This window comes from Symphodus melops, assembly GCF_947650265.1.
Source record: "Symphodus melops genome assembly, chromosome: 2".
In the NCBI taxonomy this organism is placed as follows: domain Eukaryota; kingdom Metazoa; phylum Chordata; class Actinopteri; order Labriformes; family Labridae; genus Symphodus; species Symphodus melops.
Genome location: NC_136692.1, coordinates 3,550,009 through 3,571,874, shown reverse-complemented (window position 1 = coordinate 3,571,874; position 21,866 = coordinate 3,550,009). Strand labels below are relative to the sequence as shown.

The 21,866-nt window shown below is 44.6% G+C and overlaps 1 protein-coding gene across 8 annotated transcripts in view; it reads right to left on the bottom strand.

The window, feature by feature from the left end:
• Positions 1–5,626: 5,626 nt before the first annotated feature.
• The window catches only part of adgrl3.1 (adhesion G protein-coupled receptor L3.1), a 133,630-nt gene continuing 117,390 nt past the window's right edge, over positions 5,627–21,866 (bottom strand). Inside the window, exons 18-26 of one of the 8 annotated variants that reach the window (XM_079337861.1) lie at positions 21,529–21,595; positions 19,686–19,777; positions 16,103–16,271; positions 13,582–13,761; positions 13,019–13,112; positions 10,234–10,362; positions 9,580–9,597; positions 8,529–8,831; positions 5,627–7,812 (exon numbers count right to left, since the gene is read on the bottom strand). In XM_079337861.1, the coding sequence (XP_079193987.1) occupies positions 7,169–7,812; positions 8,529–8,831; positions 9,580–9,597; positions 10,234–10,362; positions 13,019–13,112; positions 13,582–13,761; positions 16,103–16,271; positions 19,686–19,777; positions 21,529–21,595 (1,696 nt within the window). In that variant the 3' untranslated portion in view covers positions 5,627–7,168. The remainder of the gene's footprint in view (positions 7,813–8,528; positions 8,832–9,579; positions 9,598–10,233; positions 10,363–13,018; positions 13,113–13,581; positions 13,762–16,102; positions 16,272–19,685; positions 19,778–21,528; positions 21,596–21,866) is intronic. The other 7 variants (XM_079337863.1, XM_079337862.1, XM_079337865.1 and 4 more) reach the window with 7 other exon arrangements.

The window sequence follows — 21,866 nt, the reverse complement described above, 5'->3', positions numbered from 1 at the left end:
TTTTGACATAAATTCATGTTGGAATGATTTCGGGGGTGGGCGCTCATAAGCTTCTGCTTCGGCCCACTCCTTCTGAGCAGAATTTCAACTGCTCAAATAAACAAATAAACAAATGTGTATGTGTTTGGATAGTAGGCATGTTAAAGCCTGAAATGTAACAACTGGTTGATAATGTAATAAAACGCTGAGCCCAAAACGTAGTAACTTTTCGCCGAAAATGAGTCGAGCAAATTTGTCCTTTACTCGAGCAGCGATTGCCGGCATGTAAAATGCTGCACATCCTTCCTTTATCATAAAGTGTTTTTTTTTTTTTTTTACTTTCAGTTGGCAGACACATTTATTTGGCTTGATGGGTCAGAGTCTGAAAAACTGAGGATCAGGTACCAGAAGTGTTCTGGCCTGAACTTTTAACTACAGAAGCAGAAACTGATGTTGATGTGCTTTAAAGTGCTGTTCTTGCCTCATTATGCTCGACCCATGTGGACCTGGACATCAGGTCTGACAGAGTTGGCTCCTTTACCTTCACCCTCAGTGCTTTTTATGCACTCCCAGAAGCCCCATTGTCTTCCTCTTCATTGCTGGCTTAACTTTTCTGGGTATTCACTGACTCCTTTGTACAATGTTTGAAGTCATTTTTCAATACGTTATTCTCAGGATTTATTAGGAATCATTCACACAAAGCACTTGTTGCTAGTCATGCTAAGCTAACATTAAGACATAACATAAGCACATGCATGTGTGTGTTACTTTAGAGAGCACCGAGTTTCCCCGTGACAAAGTTAATATAACTTTAAATCAACAACCAAATTAAATGCAAACAAGGTAAAACTACGGTGGCCCTGAAGGTCAAGTGTCTGTGAATATATTTCTTCTTTTATGTTGCACTGTCTCCTGTGTGTTGTTTTTGCTTGTGTCTTAGATAAGCTTCAGGTGTTGACTGTTGAAGGGAGAGTTTTAGTGTGGGAAGATAGGATGCCTTAAAGTCAATTTTTTTCAAACAACTGGATACTTCTTGCTTCTTATCCTGTCAGTACACAGTCACTCTGGAGATTTCACTTGTAATTTTCACTTGCTGAAATATATTTTTCAGCAGGTAAAAAATTTAGACAGTTGACCTTCAGGGCCACCGTACCTTTCCTCTGGCTGTTGAAAAATAAAGAGCTTCTTCTAGCCCTAGTTTCCATGGACCAACTGCTCTCTTCAAGGCGCCCTTCCCTAAATGCCCAATTTCTTTTTGGATAGTTGTCATGAAGCCTTGTGGGGAGATAGAGGCGGGGTCTGTAAGTGTTGCCAGGGGACGAGCTTTTCCGCTGTGCTCAAAGACGTACCAGTGTTAGGAGACAGCAGAGTTTAAGGGCACGTTCCAACCAGTCTCGTGGGACATGTCAGAAGAATACACCAACATAAGTGTGTCTCGGAAAACAAACTTTTCCCAGGGTTCAGATGGATGTCCAACATGCACGTCTTAAAATAAGGATAAGATCTTTTCTTTCAAGCCGAGGAATGTATTTGTCTGTTTTTGTCATTCTTTTATTGCCTTTGATAGATCTCTTGAGTCTCCCTGCTGCTGACCTAATTTCCTTTGGCATAATAATGAAGTTAAAGTCGAAGAACCATATGTACATGTGCTACCCAGAATAATTCACATCAAGAAGCCTGAAAAATAAATGTAGTTGCACGTCTTCTCTCCTGCGGCGCAGCGGTGTTACAGCCCTTACCTTGATGCTAGCTACCCTGTGTAGCACCTTGCTTGTGTTTAAAGGCTTCTGCACGAAGGCGGGGATCAAATCATACACATTTTTAGACCTGTAAAAACTTCCACATAGAAAACCTGCTTTCACAGTTAATGATTCAGATGCTGCCAAGTCTTTCAACGCTCTACATCCCGACGCTAGTAGCATTATGTGATGCTCAGTCCTGTCCTCCATAGGGAAAAAGTGACTGGAAAAGCTAACAAGGCGTCCCTCATTAGGGATTTAGTACAGTCCACCCTGGGAATCATTAAGGTTTATTGCTGGGGGACACTAAGCACTTTTTCTACAAAGGAGGTCTGTGCCACTACAATACATTAAGCAGGTAGCACTCTGTAAATATAGAACGGACAGGCTAAGTGGAAGAGGAGCATATTTCAATGAGGCAGATATAGGCCACAGTTGTCGTGATTCCAGGAGTCTGTAGTCCAGAGGGAAGACCTGGACTCAAACAGTGATAGATCCATGAGCTCCAGTTAGAAAATCCATGTACCTAAATTTTCAGGAATGCATATGTAGAAACAGCATCAGTCTACGTACCTTTGCTTAAGTTGGAATCACAGGTGCACATAAGAATCCTTTAACTCTGAACGGCAGCATGTTTAAGAAACTACTTGTGTTTTTTATGGAGGAGGAACGGCTGTAGGCCTTTGATAGGCTGGAGCTTTTTCAAGGTAAGAGGAAAATCGAATGAATCTCTCTGGTAAAAGAGCAGCGGACCGGAGTCTATCCTTTCACTTTTCCTGAACAGGAACTCTCAAGGACAGTTAGATTGTCACTAAACCACCCTCAGAGATTGAAAGAGAATAAAAATCTTTGTGCCATTTGGCAGAGCACAGGGTAACCTTAACACCCCCGCTGGAAAATGTAAGAAACAGCAAACATCGTCACTGCCTATCTTGAACAAACCATGATGGCCTTGTGGATACAGATGGAAGTGACGGAGGGGTTAATGTACCGACCTCATGTCCAGCTGGACGTTGATAAATAAAGTGACGCAGGACGTCCTCCTTGGAGAACAGATAACCTTGTCCCTGGACTGGTAAATTGAGTTTAAGTTATTCTTTGTTGATTCCCTGTTGGAAATGTTCCCATCCCTGGAGTTAGAGGTAGACGTAGACTCTGTGCAGCACACTGGGACCACTTCCTGCTCCAGCTTGAGAAAAGTGTGTTGACAGGAGAGTGTATCGAGGCTAATTTGCATTTTTTTTTCATTGCTGGGGAAACCTAGCCCTAAGGAAGCCCTAAGCCGACATGCATCCATACATTTTATTAAACTCCATTTTCCTGTAATATCCAGTTCAGTACAGAGTCGCTTTTCAAGATTCAGAGAAAATAATCAGTGTTGTTATCCAAATATAGGAACATAAATAAGGTGACATCTCAAGAAAACCCCAAAATGACTCGACTCATAATGAACTGATTTAAATAAAATGTATTTATGCATGTCCGCTTACGGCTTCCGTAGGCCCCAGAGGAAACCCATGCAATTAGGGAGAACATGCAAACTTCAAATTAGCAGCATTATGTCACTGTTTATTTTCAGTGAGTGTCCAACGACTGACTGATGATCTAACTTTAACATTTTGTGAAAACCGACACAAGAGTCTGTTCTGCTGTTGACTCTGCTGTACCTACCTGCTGGTTCTTCATGTTTATCTGTAGGTTCAAGGTGTGCTTTGATTGGTGGAAAGGGGGGCGGGGTGTGAGCTCTACGTCCTCACCTGTCAGACGGCTTCTGCCCGCTTTGCTCCAAATTATGTTTCAGTTTCTTACAAGGCTATTCTGGCTTCAATTTGGTAGAAAGGAAGAAGTTGGATACAGGTTGTCCATTTGTTGTGAAGTGTATTGATCATTGGTTGACTATCAGCATCTGTAACTTAAGAGGTCAACATTTTGTTTGAATATTTTGTTTGTCTATTTAAATTTTTCTCGATATGTATCTAAAGTACAAGATTCTGTGTCCGCTATGGAAATTGGAGTTAGTCATTCCCTGTTTGAAAATCAATAAACATGTTGATTATAAAGTCAGTGGGACTAAGAAACTAATTCACATGTTGAAGTGCGAGGACATGATCCCCCTCAAAGCAACACTACCCATCCACGGCCGACCATGTTGGTCAAACTTTTCACGTGTGTGAATGAGTTTCTATTCGGCTGAATGATCAGCGTTCACAGCAGCATGCTCATCCTGCTCTGACTTCCAAAGCCATTAGGATGTGACACCACCAACAGAAACACACCGTCACCCACTGTGCAACAGGAAAGACGTCACGCTGTGAGGGACGGATGGGAGTAAAAAAAAACTCAGCAACATTTCAGGGGCAGGCTGTTCAGAAAATTCTGGACTTTTTTTTTTTTTTTTTAGGAAATAAACTTCTTAAGCTGGGCTCTTGTAATATAGCCATAAGTAAGGTCCTTTACCTGCTTTAATGAGACCTGCTCTTTTGTTAATGTTAACAAACAGTAAGGTCCTTTACCTGCTTTAATGAGACCTGCTCTTTTGTTAATGTTAACAAACAGTAAGGTCCTTTACCTGCTTTTTGTAAAGTGTCTTGAGATAACGCCTGTTATGGATTGACGCTATACAAATAAAGATTGATTGATTGACTTCTCAGTCATTCTCTAGAGGCTGCGAAAAGGTGCTTTAAACACAGTGTGACAATTTCACTTCCTTGTACAGTGGTCTTTAAAGTAACATCCCGTGTTTCCATGGCAACGATAAACATGTCCTGTCTGTCCTGGCCGCAGCCACAACAGACGTAAAGTCATGTAAGTACTGAAGAAAAAAATACATGACTTAGATTTAGTAATATTTAATTCATTTTAGTGTTAACATTATTAAACACTTAATGCTTCTGTTAACCCTTTACAGCCTGTCAGTCGGAGACATGTAGTCTGACTACATTGCAGACCTCCATGCCTTGCTCGGGGGCTGCAGCCGCGATAGAGACAGAAAACCAGCTACAGTCACTTTCTACGCACAAAGTAAAGTCAACCATTAAGCTAACGAGGAGCATGTCGTTGGACTGTGGGAGGAAGCGGAGTACCTGCAGGAGAACACTGGGATTCAAACCAGGAACCTCCATACAGCCGGAGAAGAATCATTAAAGATAATCACTGTTTCTACTAAATTACCTCATGTTGGTCAGTAAATGTTTGCCTGTACTGTTAAAGAGAAACGACAGAATTTCATCCCAGGCGAAGACAAACGTGGTAAATCTGAGGTGGAAACAACGTTTGGTTGACTTTGTGTTTGCTTTGAATCTGAAGTGAAAAACTCAGGAGATGAAGAAACCCACAGAGCTATGTCAGTAATTTATTTGTTGGCAAACAACTTTCACTGTTACAACAAATATTAGTTATGAGATCATTCAACTTGGAACCCATACAAAAAGAATAAATAATCATCAATAATATCGTAAGAATAATCATGATCATAATAATTTAAAAAAAGGAACCAGAAAACAAACCCAGTGCCACCTGATGTCCTCCTGCCCACAGTCGGCCTTCTTTCCTCTCAGCTTGTTTCGCTGTTTTTAAAACCAATAAACAGATAAATAAATAATTTCTCTCTGGGGGGCATGGAGGAGGAGGAGGAGGAGGAGGAGGAGGAGGAGGGGGGGGGGGGGAAGGAGGAAGAGGAGGAGGGTTTATGGGATACATGTGCAAGCTACACTTCATACACTTATAAAAAAATTGTTCTCCTAAATAAGTAAACATTGGCTTTCCACATTGGACAGTGCTGATGTGTGCAGAGTTCTCACATCTTTACACGGTGCACTCGGGGAATCTCACGAGTGAAACCCGCTCTTCTTCTTCTTCTTTTTTTTTAAACTTTAGAATTATATTTATTCTTCTACGACTTTTTTCCCCCCCTCTTTACAATAAGATCTGGACCAGCACAGCAAGGTAATGTCAATTTTGTAGAATATTTGGCAATAGAGAGAATATGCTTGATAAACCGGCGTTGTGCCTAAAGGAAAGAAATGCTTCATCAAGAATGCATGAGATGAGACCCGCCGAGTGGAAGTCTTTCCTCAGATACCGTCTTGTTCACAACTTTGCCACTTTACTTTCCCTTTTATTTTTTTAAATCTACACAGTGGTAAAAGTATATAGTAACAACTGATCTGCAAAATGTAAGTGCCAGTGACGTTGCTATAAAAGGAGCAGGATGAAGTGTGCGGCGGGGTAAATGCGTATGAATGAAGGAGTGTGCGTTACTGTCTCTGTACGTACGAAAAAAGAAGTGACATGAAAAGATTGTTCTTTGCTCGTCCTGCGGTCGACACGTGAGCGCAGCGCGTCGTGACACGTCGGAACAGTTCCACAGACGAAAGGTTTGCAACTCAAAAGAGAGAAAAGAAAAAGACAAAGTAAAGACTTGGTCATATGCAACATCTGTATCTGTATTCTGTATTCTGTACAATACATAGAAACTGTTTGTGATTTCCTCTGAGTCCTTCGAGAACCAAAAAAACGTTTGCAGAAGAAAAACCCAGTTTTTTTTGTTGTTGTTTTTTTTGTTTTTTTTATATAGTCCGCCTGTTGTGATATGATCTTCCCGTCTTTGTTTTCAGTGAAATAACACAGTCACTACAACTCGCAGGAATGTCACACAAACCCACACACAACTCCAGTTTTTTTTTTTTCGTTTTTTCTTAGCAGATACGACCAGATAGAGAATTCAGAACATCAGCGTGATATGATTACAGTTTGGTTGCCCGTTTTAAAAAAAAGTTGTTTTTGGGATGATCCGTAGAGTGAGGGCATATATCATACATCCTCCACTTGATTGGCAGGTAGTGGGGGTGGGGCCTCTTAAAGGCCAGTTTATGACGTGACCACCAGGGTTTGATATCCGGCTGGACCTTTGCAGAGAAGGAAACGTTGTCCCTGTAGACGTCTTTAAGAGTGAGACAGAGAGAGAGAGAGACGGACAGACAGACGGACGAACGAGCAGCTCCTTCACCGGGGGTCCGGGGGCAGCTTCCCTGTGGTGGTGGCGGCGGCGGTGGTAGTGGAGGCTATATGCTATGATCTGCTAGAGGTCCATACTGAGGAACTTGGAAGGGCTTCTGTCGATCCAAGACTCCTAATTAAAGTAACAGGTGGGCGTTAAATTACAGAATCCCTCCCTCCTCCTCTCCTCGTTCAGGTTCAGAGTTCTGTGTCTCTCAGATCGGAGCCCGTTCACTCGGCACCATTAATGACAATACATTCAGTTCCTGCTCCCATTTGACCTGCGACATCTCTACATTATTGTCATGAATCATAGTTAATGTCCAAAACAACACATCAATCCAGCGTCGGGCCAGCTCACACGGTCAAGTCAGCAACACAGAATGTTTTCATTGGAGAGTTGGAGATGTGAGAGGTGGGCCGGGGGAGGGATAGAAGTCTCTTGATTGGCTCTATAGACTTGTAACCAGGTGGGAAGGGTCTATGGGCGGCTCCTCGGGCGACGAATCGGATTCGTCCTTGCTGCCGGACACCATGTATCCATCGCTGCCGCCTCGGCCCATGTGGTAGTAGCTCTGGAGCTCGTGAAGGTGATTCCTGGAGCCCAGGTTTGGCATGCTCTTGTAATAGACGTCGTCCAGCTCGGGGGCGGTGGCGCTCTTGCACGGTTGCAGCTCACCCGAGCTTTCCTCCTCTCCGTCTGTTAAACCGTTCATCTGCCCGTCCGGGAGGTCCGTCAGCACGGGCATGCTGGTGTACAGCGAGTCTCTGTGGTTGGGCGAATGCGTGTGCTCGTCGGTGTGATCGTTGGTCAGCAGGGGGAAGAAGCTCTCGCTCGTCTCCTGGGGGATGCGCCTTGGCCGCGAGAAGCTGTGGGGTGGAGGCGGTGGAGGGGGGTGGCTGTCCGGTGGAGGAGGCCGTGGAGGCAGGAGCGGGGCGTTGGACTCCTCTCTGATAATCTCCAAACCCAGGTTCTCCTCGTGTGGGAACGCCGCGGGGTTGTCCAGCACCATGGGACCGTTGTCCTCTTTACCGCTGCCGACGCATCCGCTCACTCCACTGCTGCTGCTGCTGCTGCTGCCTCCTGCCATGCTCCCTGAAACAGCAGGCGGAGGAAAGTTAAAACATTTCTGCTCATTATAACAAGTAGAAGTGAAAGTGCCAGAATTAAAATCTGCATCGTCCAAATACCGAACCAAAAAGTGGCTTCAATTCACAGGGGAGCGTTTTCTGTGAGGGCTCCTGAAGCGTGGAACGATCTGCCCGAGGAAATCAGGTCAGCTGAGTCAGCCATCGCTTCTTACCTTCTTAATTTCACCGACATTTGACTTTTTACTGAGATCTGACTTTTTTCAAATTCCTTAAAAACAAGTCAAATGTTCTGATCCGGAGTTTCTACACGATTTAACGGCAGCATTATGTTTTCTGTTCACCAGGATGCTCTTTTGTTGGGAGGGGGCGGGATTTAAGACATGTGACTTATAATACTTTATTATCCATAATTATTATTTTTCTGAATTCTAAATTTTTTTTTTTTTGATGTTCACCTTTGTCTCATGTTACACGTTCAGAATAAATTATCAAATCAAAATTTCTTTTTTTTTGATGTCACGTCTGACCTCAGGAGACCCCCCCCCCCCCCCGCTGTAATTTGCTGATGTGAACTACCAGATCAGAAAGACTTCAGGAGCGGTCCCTCTGAAATGATGAGTGAAAAATCCCCAGTGACCCTCTCCTGGTTTGAGATTTTGTGTCCGTAGTGGACGGCTGGTTCGGAGCTCACACAGCGACGTTTGCTAACATTTGAATCACCTCCGTTGGCCATGCTGCTGTTGACCAGCTTGTTCATCAGGTTGTGATTGCGCTCCGTGGTGGCTCTCTCGTGGTTGTTGAGGTACGACGGGATGTAATTGGAGGTCAGCTCCTTGAGGATCTTCTTCTCCAGCGTCGTCTCCTTGTGGTTGCCGTGGGTGCCGTAGCCCCCGCTGCGGTCCAGAATCTGGACGCAGTCGCTCAAGTACTCGCTGCTGGCCATGCTGTAGTTGTTGGCATGGTTACCGTTCAGAGGGAGTGTGTCCATAACGCTGGAGTCTCTGGCGTTGTTCAGGATGCCCTCTGAGGAATAAATAATAAAAAAGAAATTTAGAATTATTAGGATTCTGCGAATAAACTAAGTGGATTTCTCACAAGAGAGATTTTAATTACAGTTTGATATCATAGCCTGTGCTGAGCAGTGAGGATTAAAAAGTAGCAGTGATATTTTTTTCTTGGAAGCAAAACTGCTCCGAGCGTCCATAATTCATTTAAGAGCAACCTCACAAGTACTTTCTTCTCTCAATTAGTGCCAGCACTACAGCAGCACAAAGACAAGTGTGGAGAGTTTGACTGCAAAGTAAGATCAATGTGACAAAGTGACACTTTGACTTATTGCTTTCAAAGTCCTTTAAGAGGTAAAAAAAACCGAACAAACAAAAAACTTTCTGCATCTCAACGATTTGCGAATTTGATCCATTAGAAGTGAAATCATTGAGATTCAACAGTGATGACTTAAACATGATACGGCGCCCTCAGGACAGGAGAGGCCTTTTTAAAGTGAAGGAACATTTTGAGTGTTTAAAGGAAAATAAATCTTTAAATGTGTGAAAAACCAAATCGGAGGACTGTATTTCACGGACTGACTAATGACTTGTGGAGGGGGGGGGGGGGGGGGAGGGGGAGAGCTCTTGCATGGCTGACAGCCAAACAAAACAACTGTTTGGATGGAGATTGGACTGTAAGTATAAGACAGAGTGCTTTTGGAGGCAAGAAAAGAGAGAAGAAAGTCGATGCTATTGAAGTAGTTGAGGATTAATTTAGCCCGTACTTGTGTCTCGGTAAGGTGCTTGTTGGACAGCGTGAGGGAGAAGAGAGAGAGAGAGAGAAAAGAGACAAAAGTGAGTTCATACATCGAGAGAAGCTACGAAATCAACATTTTCATAGGAATTTATAGGCGTGAAAAAATATGTGGAACAAAGAAACTTCTTCAAATCAAATCATTCATCGTCAAATGGCAGCTATTGTATGTCGTTGTTTCAGTTAAACACAGAGAAATACAGACGTGCACTAAGACAAGCAACACGAGCGACGCATCGGACACACAAGAAACACAACGAACTGAAGCGTGCAACAAAAACCCTTCATGGCTCCCAAGCAGCTTATAAAAAAAAACACGCAGCGCCTCATACAGCCGGCATGCAATAAATCAGAAAAGTGAACTTGTTATCCTGTTTCGATAAATCATCAACAGAATTTCCTCTCTGCATTTATGTGCACTGAGAACTGCCCAGTGGGTGTCCTTTGTGAAAAATATTATTGCAGTGCGTGATTGATCGCCTCACTTGGGAGCCATAATAAGGCCAGATCAGAAATGCAGCCTAAAGTGCAGCACAGCGGCAAACATTTTCAAACGGAACAAACATGCAAAAATAAACACGAGGACGAGAAACTTTCATGATTATATTAGAAACATCAGGCACACCTTGAGTGTTGTACATGCCCACGGCCGGGTTGTTATAGACTGCAGAATCCCCCAGGAGAGTGTTATAAGGATTGTTAGTACCATGGGGACGAAGGAGAGCATTAGTTATAAGATGATTAGCCATGGCTCCTGGTACAGGCAGATAGAGAGAGAGAGAGAGAGAGCGAACAGCAAAGTCGAGGGAGGGAGGGAGGGAGAGAGAGTGAGAGCAACAGCCAAGTGAAGAGAGAAAAAAAAAAAAAAGAAGAGGAGGGAAGCGCTCAAGGGAAAAAAAAGAGGAGAGGGAGAGACAGAGGTTGGAAGGAGGAAGCGTGGAGACGTTGCAGAGTGGAGGTAAGCGAGGAGGAAGTAGAAGAGATGGAGAGTGAGTGTGTGGAGGAAAGAGGGAGAGAAGAGGAGGACAAGTAAATCAAACAGGCAAACATAGTTTGAGGTGCAAGCAGAGAGAAAAAGCTTAACGAGTCATTCTTGCAGCCGCTGCATACAGGCTGAGGGAGGGGGGCGAGAGAGAGAGAGAGAGAGAGAGAGAGAGAGAGAGAGAGAGAGAGGAGCAAAGTCTGGAGAACATTGTGCTGCAGTTCAATACGCTTGAGCAGAGCAGCATGACTACAGGATAGTTAATGGACGGCGAGGCCAACAAAAAAAGAAGAGTTCTTAGTGCGTCCGTCTCCCAGGTGGAGACGGATCATGGACACATAAAGACACTGCAAGAAAAAAAACTGGAAGACTAATGACCAAGACAGCTCCTTTAGCTCGGCCTCATGTGGAATCCTGCTTTGAATCAAGCTCTCTCACTACTCCTCAGTGTGTACATGTGTCATACAGGGAAGCTCTAAAACGTGGGTGAGAGAGAAAAGACACTACGACCTCTCTGTGAATACAATACAAGTTCAGCTCCCTGATAACCAGCTGAGCAATGAGCAATCTGCAGACTTCTACATTTGGCCCCAGATAGAAGTGGTTGTACCCGACCTGAAAAAGCCTTTTGCATGTTTCTAATGAGCTCCACCAGCAGAAACGTGCTCAAACTCGGAGGAATGTTGGCGGTGCTTTTGAAAAATGGAGAGCGGCGAGAACGCAGAAAGGTGCAGAATACAGAGAGCGATGTTCTTGGCACAAAGGTAGCTCCTCTTTTATAATACTCTCTACAACACATTTATATCTGTTTGTGAACAATTTCACTTTGTTAAATGCAGTATTGTTAGAAAAATAAATAAGTCTCCTTCGTTGCATTTCATGCGTCACAATACGCCGCCAACATCTCCAGTGGGTAAAAATAAATTCACTATTACAGCTACAGTGATGATAATTTAGGGTTTAGGGTTGGAGTTGGAGTTGGTCGTCTCTCAACCAGAAGCAACAAGCTCCTGCAGCCACATGGCACAAGACATCGTCCCACCTTTTTTTTTTTTTTTGTGACCTATTGCTGGCCTGAAATTCAAATCTATGATTGTCCAAAGACAGTGACATCAGTTTCAATATTTCACCTGTTGTCTTTGTGTTTTGTTTTTTTGATTAGCTATAGGCTTGGTTGCTTTTCCTCATAATGCATTTTGTTCACATTTTACAAAGCGTGTAAAAGAAACAGGGTTTTGTGCTATTTGAAGCCCTCCTGATTAAACGAACACATTATGTCTAGAATTGTACTTTAAAGTAAATGGCTCTATTTCGTCTCTGGTTATTTTACACGCTCCGTCTCTCATCAGAAAACACCACTTATTCCCCCCCTATCTCCATATTGACTGAGACACAGCATGTAGTCATTTCAAATCCACTGGCTAAGTAGCTCTCTGCACCACAGTTTGAAGTGTGAGTGAGGAAGGTGTGTGTGTGTGTGTGTGTGTGTGTGTGTGTGTGGGGGGGGGGGGGGGGTCTTAAGCCCTGCCTCACTAAGTGTGTGATAATTCAGACGCTGACACACACCGTGTCTGCTTTAGCATCAATCTGTCATGCTAACAGCTTATTAGTGGCCTGGAGGAAGTGAGGGCCACACCTCGACTTACCGACTAACAAATGTGCAGTGTATGCATGTGAGCGTTCCTCTGTGTGTGTATGAAAATGTCCAGCCGTTTGGGCGGCATCTATGTCCTCATTACCCTCGCCCTCATACAGCCACACTCATGAATCTATTCTAACAGTGGCTTCCTCCGGGGGGGGGGGGGGGGGGGAGACAGCGACAGACGACTACAGTAGAAATACTGTCAAATGTGCCTGCGACTCATTTCAACGCTACGTGACTCCACCTCATCCACGCCAAACACAGATTTCATGTTCAAAAACGGGAAAAAATGTCGACGTTTTAGGAGAAGCTCCCTCCACTCAAGAGAGACACCTCTTCACACGAGCTAATGAAACGTTCATCTGAAGCAGCTCTGCGTTAAGTTAAAGAGCAATATTAAAGCTCAAGGCGTGCGTGCATACTTTCCCTTCGGGGGGCTTGAAAAGATGACGATGCTTTGAAAAAAAAAAAAAAAAGGAAGTCCCATTTAGCCCTGTAGATTTTAAGTGGAGGTGCAAACTGGTTGATGTCTCAGTTTAGACAAGAGTGTGCGCCTAACTCTCCCTCGAATAATGCCGTCTTTTGAAGAAGCAGCAAAAAAAAAAAGTGATATGAACACTTCATTTAGCTTATCTGCCTCCCTTCAAAAATACTGTCCCATTACCCAAAGTTTAGACTCCTACCACGTTGCTAAATGACAGCGTGTGCTGTCTGAGCCCCCTGCTATTCATACAGTTGATATGGTGACAGTGATGAGGATACAAATGGTAGGTATCCCGTGGTTACCTCTGTTGAGTGTGGCGGAGCTGTTGATGTCTCCAGTGATGAAGGAAGACTCCTGTTTCCTCACAGTGTCGTTCCACATCCGCCGGATTCGACTCTATACACGGGAGAAAAAGGAAGCAGAGGAGAGAGGGAGGAAGGGAGGAAAATATGAAGAGGGGTGGGGGGGTTAAATAATAATGAAAAGGAAGGTGAAGAGACGAGTCAGGGGAGGAAGAGACGTAACGACAACAGAGGAGAAGAAAAAAAAAAAAAAAAAAAAAGGTGAGAAACGTAATAAACGAGGCATGATGTGCAAAAGAAGGGAAATTAGTGCAGGAGAGGTTTTTGAATGAAAAGCAACCAGCAGGAGAGGAACAGGTGGGGGGAAATAATCAGCCGTCAATGCTATTCATACTCCATCCACCTGTGTGTCAGCATCATAATGTGATGGTGCAAGGGCTTGGGTTATCTCACTTTCAGCATATTTAGAGAATATTTGACTTCATCGTGTGTTCACGCGTGAATGAAGTGGAAAGTGTCAGAAACAGATAACCCAGAACCCTCATGGCGTGCTCCGGCCTCACCTGAGAGTCTGCTGTGCTGTAGCGTCCGGGTGTGCAGGCAGGTAAGCTCACCTGTGAGCCTGTGGAGTAGCGGCCCGGGATCCGTGAGGTGGTGGTCTTGCTGGAGGAGGAGATGGACGTCTCCACGCTCTTGCCGCTGCAGCAGTGAGTGCGCAGACATTTGCCGTACTCTTTGCGTACCTGAAGACGTCGAGAGGAGAGAGTTACCCAGAGCGCTGATATTTTAACTGACTTTTACTGACGTCGCAAATTCTGTTAGCGCCCTGCTGTTTTTGTTTATTATCACGGATACAAGAAAGGTGTTTTTTTTTTAAGGGTGCTGGATCACTCCTCTGACTGGTCCGATAGATTCCAGGCAGATCGCTGCAAAGAGGAGACACTGTAAAGGCAGAGGAATGACGATCCACTTTGAATATGCAGAAAAATGTCGGCACACTTGTGAGACGACACATCCAGAGAGAAACAGACTGGAAGGACTTAAAGTCGATTCAGTGTTCCTGCTAAGTTCTCCTATTGCTTCAACTCCCTGTCCAAACATCATCTCCATAAATATGTAGAAAAGAAAAGATTAACTCCGCAAGAATTAACCCCATCAACGTACACCCTAAATGTTATTTCTGCCGTTAAATCCATCTGACATGGACCTAATCCTGCGAGGGAGGGAGGGGAAGACATATGATGCACTTGTACACACAGAACATCTGCATTTAGATCCCAATCAAGTTTGAACAAATAGCCCTGTAATTGCTTTTTAACAAGCTTGTTGGACTGGCAGGCGTGTTCCGCCACATGCTCTGTTTGAACAGCTGTGTGCAGAGTTGCTTCATGCATCTTGGGAGAAACCGCGTTGGGCCGCAGCCAAAGAAAACCTCAGCACTGTTCTGAGGACATCTCTCAGGATACCTGATCCCGTGGCCTCACACATACCTTCAGTAGAACAGCACACACACACACACACATATAAGCACTCCACTTGTTTACGGGTCACACGCTTAAAACTAAAAACTCTCTGCGGGACGGCTGCCAGACAAGAGTATTAAGCATTTGATGAATTTTCATCCCAGATCCGACTCCTCTGCTGCACTCCCAGGCACTGACAGTGTGTGGGAGACTCGGTAAAAAAAAAATAAAAAAAATAAAATCCAAGGATGTGTAGGCTTCTCCGAGGAGCCGCTTGTAATTCAAATGTACAAAGTGATACACGATCACCTCTCCGAATGCCTCCAATCCCTAATGCAAAACAAACACCAAAACACAAATATGTACATACAGGAGGTCCACTGTAGAACAAGACGGGCTGCTTCTATGGGGGGGGGGGGGGGAGTGATTGATGACATTAGAGGACAGTCACCTCTTAAGAAATATAAATACAGGATTTCTTTGAATAAAAGACGATCCCCTCATTCAAGACTCATTTTGCTAAAAGGACTTTGTGGAGACCAAATCGAATTTAAGGAAGAAAATAATTCCATGATGATCCCCCCCCCACACACACACACACACACACCCGACATGAACTGTTTGAACTCCTTCTCAATAAAATGTCTTTAGATTCAACGACTCCATTAAAATGTAATAAAGCCATCTTTTTAACTCGCTTCCAGTCGACTTCTCCATGACTGATTTCTAAGAATCTGGGGTGCGGCGTCTAATCGCTCTACTTTATGAATGTGGCTTGTATCAGAGTCCTGTGGGCGTCCATATATGGAAGCCTACAGGTGCTGTTCATGCTGTCATAGAAACACCTGACACGAGTCACGACCAGAACAAAACCATCAGGTTCAGGTCGCAGCGTGAACGAAGCCTCAGACATGTTCCGCTGCAGATCATTTTTGGTTCCAACATTTCAACACCTTATATTTCTTGACAGTTGTGTCATGACTCAAATTTGGCATCTCCTCAGTCATTGGTTCCCATGAACTACGTTTGAGCCGCTCAGCTGGCTTCAGTCATGAGCGGCTAACTAGACTGTAAACATCAGAAGACACCACTAGTTTCTGTGTGCCTTCACTGGAGAGGACAGCCGAAGAGAGACAGTTTAGAATCGAACCCACAGTCGCTCCACCGAGGACTAAAGCCTCGCACGCTGTCAGCGCTCCCGAGAAGACACCACTAATTCCAAAGGAAAAAAAAAATCAACACGATAGATTTCCTGTGCATGTGTCCAACATTTAAAACAAGGAGAGCTTCATGTTGTCAAAGTTTTCACCGAGGTGATTCAGGTTTGATGAAAGCCTTCCCTCGCTGCTGTTGAACAGAGGCCGGCAGCTCGGTTTGTTACCTGCTGCCACCAGGCGAAACACGCTGCGAACGAGAGAGACGGCGAGGAAGAGTGAGAGAAATGAGCAGCCGGTAGGGGTTACTGACTGACCCATCAAACCTGTGACAGCTCTGCACAGGTTTCTGGCGCCCCCGCTGATCAGTGCTCGCGCGTGTGTGTGTGTGTTTGTAATTATTGTCCGCCTGTCACACTGTCTTGTCCCTGTCTCTGCTCAGCTTTGTCTCCTTTTGTCTTCCTCACCTTCTTCTGCAGGATGCAGTGAAAGATGAAGATGAACATGCCCTGCAGGGAGTTGAAGATGGTGAAGAGGTAGGCCATGATGACGGTGCTCTCGTTGATGTACATCAGCCCGAACGCCCAGGTCAGTCCCAGGAGACAAAGCAGGGCGATGGCACCGATCACCCAAGACCTGCGGAGGGAGAGTTCAATAAATGAGCACGCAGCAACAACTTCACAACACAACACATGTGCTATATTTTACGGGTCTCATTGCGAGGAAAGGGATAACGTCTCCCTTCATCATCAAAAAAAAGCGATTGAGACGAGCGTGCTGCATGTGGGAGCACGAGGCGGGAGGAAGGGGTTAGGGAGGGTTCATTCCAAGTCCCAGCGCTGTGGGAGTGAGATGGAGAAAACAGTGGGAGGTTTTGCCTTAAGAATTATACTCTTACAGAAAAAAGGGGAGGGGGGGAGAGAGAGAACAGAGTGAAAGTGGATTGCTCATTTAGATCTAATCTTAAAAAGTGGGAGGGGGGGGGGGTCATAAGTTAGCTGACGTCGACCTTTAATAGCGAGAAAGTCAAGCAGACGAGACTTTTCTGAAGTTACATCCAAACTCCGTCTCACACTCCGACATGTGTCTGCTCACGAGCGTACAGCGGAGGGGAGAGGAGGTTTCCCACAGGCGAAAGTGGACAACTGCGGAAGTAAGAAGTTAATGAAACTAAAGTTTTCATTAAGTAAAAAGTTTTGAGAGCTGTGGGCCTCCGTTTTAAATAAATCCGATGCAGGAGTGAGTCATAAAGGCCAAATGTCCAAGGAATTTGATGGTGTCCAGGCATGTGTATGCATTGTAATGTGTCCCCTGTGTGTGTGTGTGTGTGTGTGTGTGTGTGTGTGCACGCAGCCATGCGGGTGGCTTCGCTGGCCAGTAAGTGGACAGACATTACAGCTATTATAAATGACATTTCCCACTAAAGGTCACACTTTCAGGTCTTCCACGTCCGCGAAGACGCCTGTTAATTTGATTGGCTGACCGGGGCGGCGATCGCCTCTCATACAAAGGGGGACAAATGGAGACCAAAAAAAAAAAAAAAAAAAAAAAGTAAGAAAGAAAAGAAAAGACGGAGGATGTAGAGATAAAGAGCACAGAGGGGGAGATATCAGGAGAGGCAGGAGGAAGGAAGAGAGGAGGGGAGTAAGTGAGTGAGACTGAGGTGATTGATTCGATGTTGCCCTCGGTGGCACCGTTCAGGCGAGACAGAACCTCCAATAAAGCTCGTCTGACGACCCTCTTCAATAAAAGGGTACACCCCACCCCTCCTCTCCCTTCATCTCACCTCTTCCTGCAGCGCTCCCTTGAGTCATGGCTTTTTCTCCCAGCTCTGTTTGCCCTCATTCACATCACACCATGAGAATATCTCAGTCGCACGTAAAGTCTACAAGGTCACGAATCACACATCAACAAGTCATTCAACGCGAACAAGGCGGGTTAATGGTTAATTCAGGGAGAAGGTGGCGGAGTCTAGGCGGCGTCTACAGACCAATCAGACGACAAGCAAGCCAATCAAAAATGTCTCCCAAGAATTAGGAAAAAGCCTCCTGATTGGAGAGTGGCCTTACCAGAGCCAATCCACAACAAAGACAACTTATGATGACGGCTGGGAGTGAAAGAGACAAAGAAAACAAAAGGAGGGAAAAATGAAGAAGAAAAGGGCATGATGATGATTAACAAGTAAATGAACCACTATAAGACATGACTAATGACGTGAGCAAGACTGAAATCTATTCAGCCTTCAGCGTACTCAGGAAAGACATTAAAAAGGGTGGTGGTGTGTGTGTGTGTGGGGAGGGGGGGAGATCTTAAAGCATCAAATTTGAAGTCATTCATTATTTTTCAGATTTCATTGGATGGGTTTTATTTCATAAAATTTTCCTAAACTGCACCAAAGCAAAGATCATCTGGTTTGTCTTTGTTTCTTAAAATCTCTGCCTGGTGGAGTCCAACTCACACTCGCTGCTGTCGTTAAAGATGCTCTGGCAGTGAGATAAATCAAATGAGTAAGCCCTTCTGTGCTTCGTATTATAAGTTCCAGGCGGGCGATGAGCTCCGAGTCTTTGCATATTGTTCCAATTAGACTGAGCCTTTTGGACTCGAGCTGCACTGCGAGGACACGTAACACAATCCTGATTGGTTAGCTTAGCGCAAAGAGCGCTGGGTGCCGAACGGGGAATGAAGTCACCGCTAAGTGACGCTCACCAACAGTGATAATAATAACAGAGATAATGGTAAGACAACAGGATGAATTCGATGAGGGAGTTGAAATGTGAAATGGTTACACATTAGATAGTCGCTGACTTCCTTGCAGAGTGTAAAAAAAGAAGAGAGGGATGCCGCTGTCCGCTCTGTGAGGTGAAGGTGAAGCTAAAGCTACCAGCTTCAGGAAGTGTGACGACAGGAAGCAGAAAGCCAGGTTGTGGTGAAAGGTCATCTTTTTCTTTCTTTTTTTTAAAGTCTACATCTTGTCTTGTTTCTTTTGATTTGCAGAGGGTTGTTGGCTGAACATAGAGTTAGCTTAAAATGCTCTCAAACCAGAGGTGGAGCTGAGGCAGGACATTAGCCTCCTGCTAACACAGTCTGCTGCCTGTCAGTCAGATCAGCCGCGCCGCTAATGATGCAAAACTCTACCCTCAATATAATCAAAACACACGAGTTATATAAGCCCTCTGCACAGTCGGAATAAAAGGATCAAGCTATTTAGAGCAAAGCTGTTTTTGTATCCGGCTGTAAACATGTTTATATCTGCTGTAAAATGAAGCATTCCAACATGCGTGTAGTCGGGTCTTCTGGGGCTTTTGCATCATGTCTCAGGTGGATACTTGAAGGAAAGGCATGCGTGATGCAGAACTCGCCCCTGACTTCTTAAGCTCTGCCACATACCGAGAAATCAAACTAACACGATTTACAGTCGAGGTCCAAATGTGATCTTTTTATGAAGCGCTGGAGGGAGAAACATTTGTTAACCTTCAGCTGTAAATCGCCTTGATTTACAGTCAATAGACTGAGACAAAAGCAGTGGGCGGAGCCACTGTGACTCCTCCTTTTATGTAGCTCTGATTTCGATGGTAACCATGTTGGGTTTTTCTGAAACCTTTTAAAGAACACTGACAACAAGGAATGGAGACCTTTAGCCTGTTTCATGATGTTAGCGAGGTAATAAATCAAGTGAGAAGTTTATTCTTTATTTCTGTTTTGTCCTTCAAACAGTGGAGTCCTCGACAGAAGCATTAGAAAGAATTCAGCTCTAACCCACTTGAGCACGAGCTCTTTATAGAACCAGAGGCTTTATCCACTTCTTATATACACTCGATGTTCTTGTCTTAATGCAAAGCTAAAGTGACAGCCTGCTGCCTTCAGCTGCCATATTGACCGGACAGACATGAGAGTGCTATCAATCTTCTGATTTAACTCTGTGCAAGAAGGTAATAAATGCATTTCCCTATGGGCTGAATCACTCCCATAACTTAATCCAAGCACCAAAAGTCACACCCACGTCCCAAAACCAGGCTGCGCCTGCAGGACTGCACGCACACATGTACTTACTTGATGTTGTCCAGACATCCAGAGTCTGGTTTGAGGATGGCTGTGTGATGGAACATTTTATAGAGAGCGATGCCGAGGAAGATAACGTTCAGCTGGAAGAAGAAGCGACACAGGGAAAACACAAGTAAACAAGTTGATATCCTGCAACAATGAGCCTAATTAAAGGCACAGTGTCACCACAACAATTCAGGCATAAACTATGCATATCATTGGGTTTTTATTCCTTCCAGCGGTAATTGGCTTGGGGGGGGACACACTACCAGCCCACAATCAACATCTCTTTATGTGCTCAAAAAAAAAAAAAAACACAGATGCTTGAGCGTGAGGGAAAATACAGCAGTCATTATATCCAGTGAGGATCATTGCTACAAAAGAAATCCAATTCTCACTGATGCTGTCTCTTCTCTTGGCCTGCTAATGCACAGACTGGGTGGTGTGATAATGGCGGTCTGGGCAGGTGCGCCGGGTCTCTGAGCCGGTATATGTTACCAATGGACTGAGAGTCATAACAGAGCAGTCCCACCTGCACCGCTGCCACTTACAGCCTCGGTTAGATCGCTGATAGCCTGCCTGACATTTCCTAAATGAGTACAGAGCTTCAGTGTGTACGCCGACATTCACCTAATTGGGAACATCTCTTTTTTTCCCCAAACACTGCCTTTTTATATGTTTATTTTTTTTTTCCCGGTTTCTGTCTGAGTGCCTGCCTAGTCGTCTAGCTCTATTTCTGTCTCTGTTTACTCGTTCAAGGTATGCTGCCTTTGACTGCTCTTCAAAACAGTGTGTTGACTGGTGGAACATCAGTCGTCGACAATGGCTGAGTTCACTGACAGTGCTTCCCTTTTTTTTTTTTACGATGTAATTAGTCAAAGTTAACCAGGCTGTGGGGGGTTACTCTGTCTGGATCATCAAAACAGCTTCACAGCTGAGTCGCCTTTTTATCATTATCTGTCCTTTTGTCCTCTGCGACCTTCCCAGGTTTTCTAGCTTTTTTTTTTGCAATCTCGAAGCAGATCACCAGACACCTTTCTGTAACCGCAGGTTTCAGCACGAGTTTGTCTCAACAGCAAAAACTTTCATTGAACGAGTCAAACGATATCGACGCCTGCTTCAAAACCGCAGCATCAAAAATGCAGAACTAAATGTATTCGACAGCCGTGTCAAAGAGACAGCTTTGTGTGTTTAGACAAAGACTCATTGAAGTCACTCCACACAGACGCTGATGTACCTCACCATGTCGAGGCTGCTGGTCTTCTTTACGTTGAACAGTTTTTTTTTGTTTTTTTTGCACAGGGTTTGATCCTTTTCTTTATTTCGATCTTTGTAGGGTTTTATTTGGACTTTTGTGTGGATGAACACATGAAGATTATTTTTTTTTAATGTGTAACATGTGTTCATGTCATGTGTCTTGAAAGCTGCTACTGGATGCTTTAAAGAATCTCTCTATCCGTCCATCTATCAGAATCTGCAGTTTCTTGATGTTTAATACCAATAAATAATTTTGGGGCTTTTTCATGCCTTTATTTAGACACAACAGTGGATCGAGTCAGGAATATCAGAGAGAGAGAGAGAGAGAGAGAGAGAGAGAGAGAGACAGAGAGAGAGAGTGGGGAGTGACATCCGATTAAGGAGCCACAGGTTGGATTTGAACCGGGGCCGCCCAAAGCCTCCGTACATCTGGCTGGCATATGATTGGAGATCTGTTGTTCTTTTGTTTTGTTTGTTTTCTCGAGCTAAAAGCTACTAAGGTGTGTGTGTGTGTGTGTGTGTGTGTGTGTGTGTGTGTGTGTGTGTGTGTGTGTGTGTGTGTGTGTTTTTAGGGATGCATGTTTGTGTTTCTCACCATAATGATGAGCGTAGCCGGGCCTATAAAGCTCCAAATGAAGTAGGTGTCCAAACGCAGCCAGCACCTAGAGAGACAAAGACGTGGAGAGAGAGAGTGAGAGAGAGAGAGAGAGAGAGAGAGAGTGAGAGAGAGAGAGAGAGAGAGAGAGAGAGAGAGAGAGAGAGAGAGAGAGAGAGAGAGAGAGAGAGAGAGAGAGAGTGTGAGTGAGTGAGTAAGAAGGGGAGATTCCAAAAGAGAGAGACAGAGACATCATGCATGACAAAAAAAAAAAAGAAGAGGGGGGAGAGAGATGCATGGGGATAAATATGTGCTCCAGTCTCAGATGGATGTAGGGT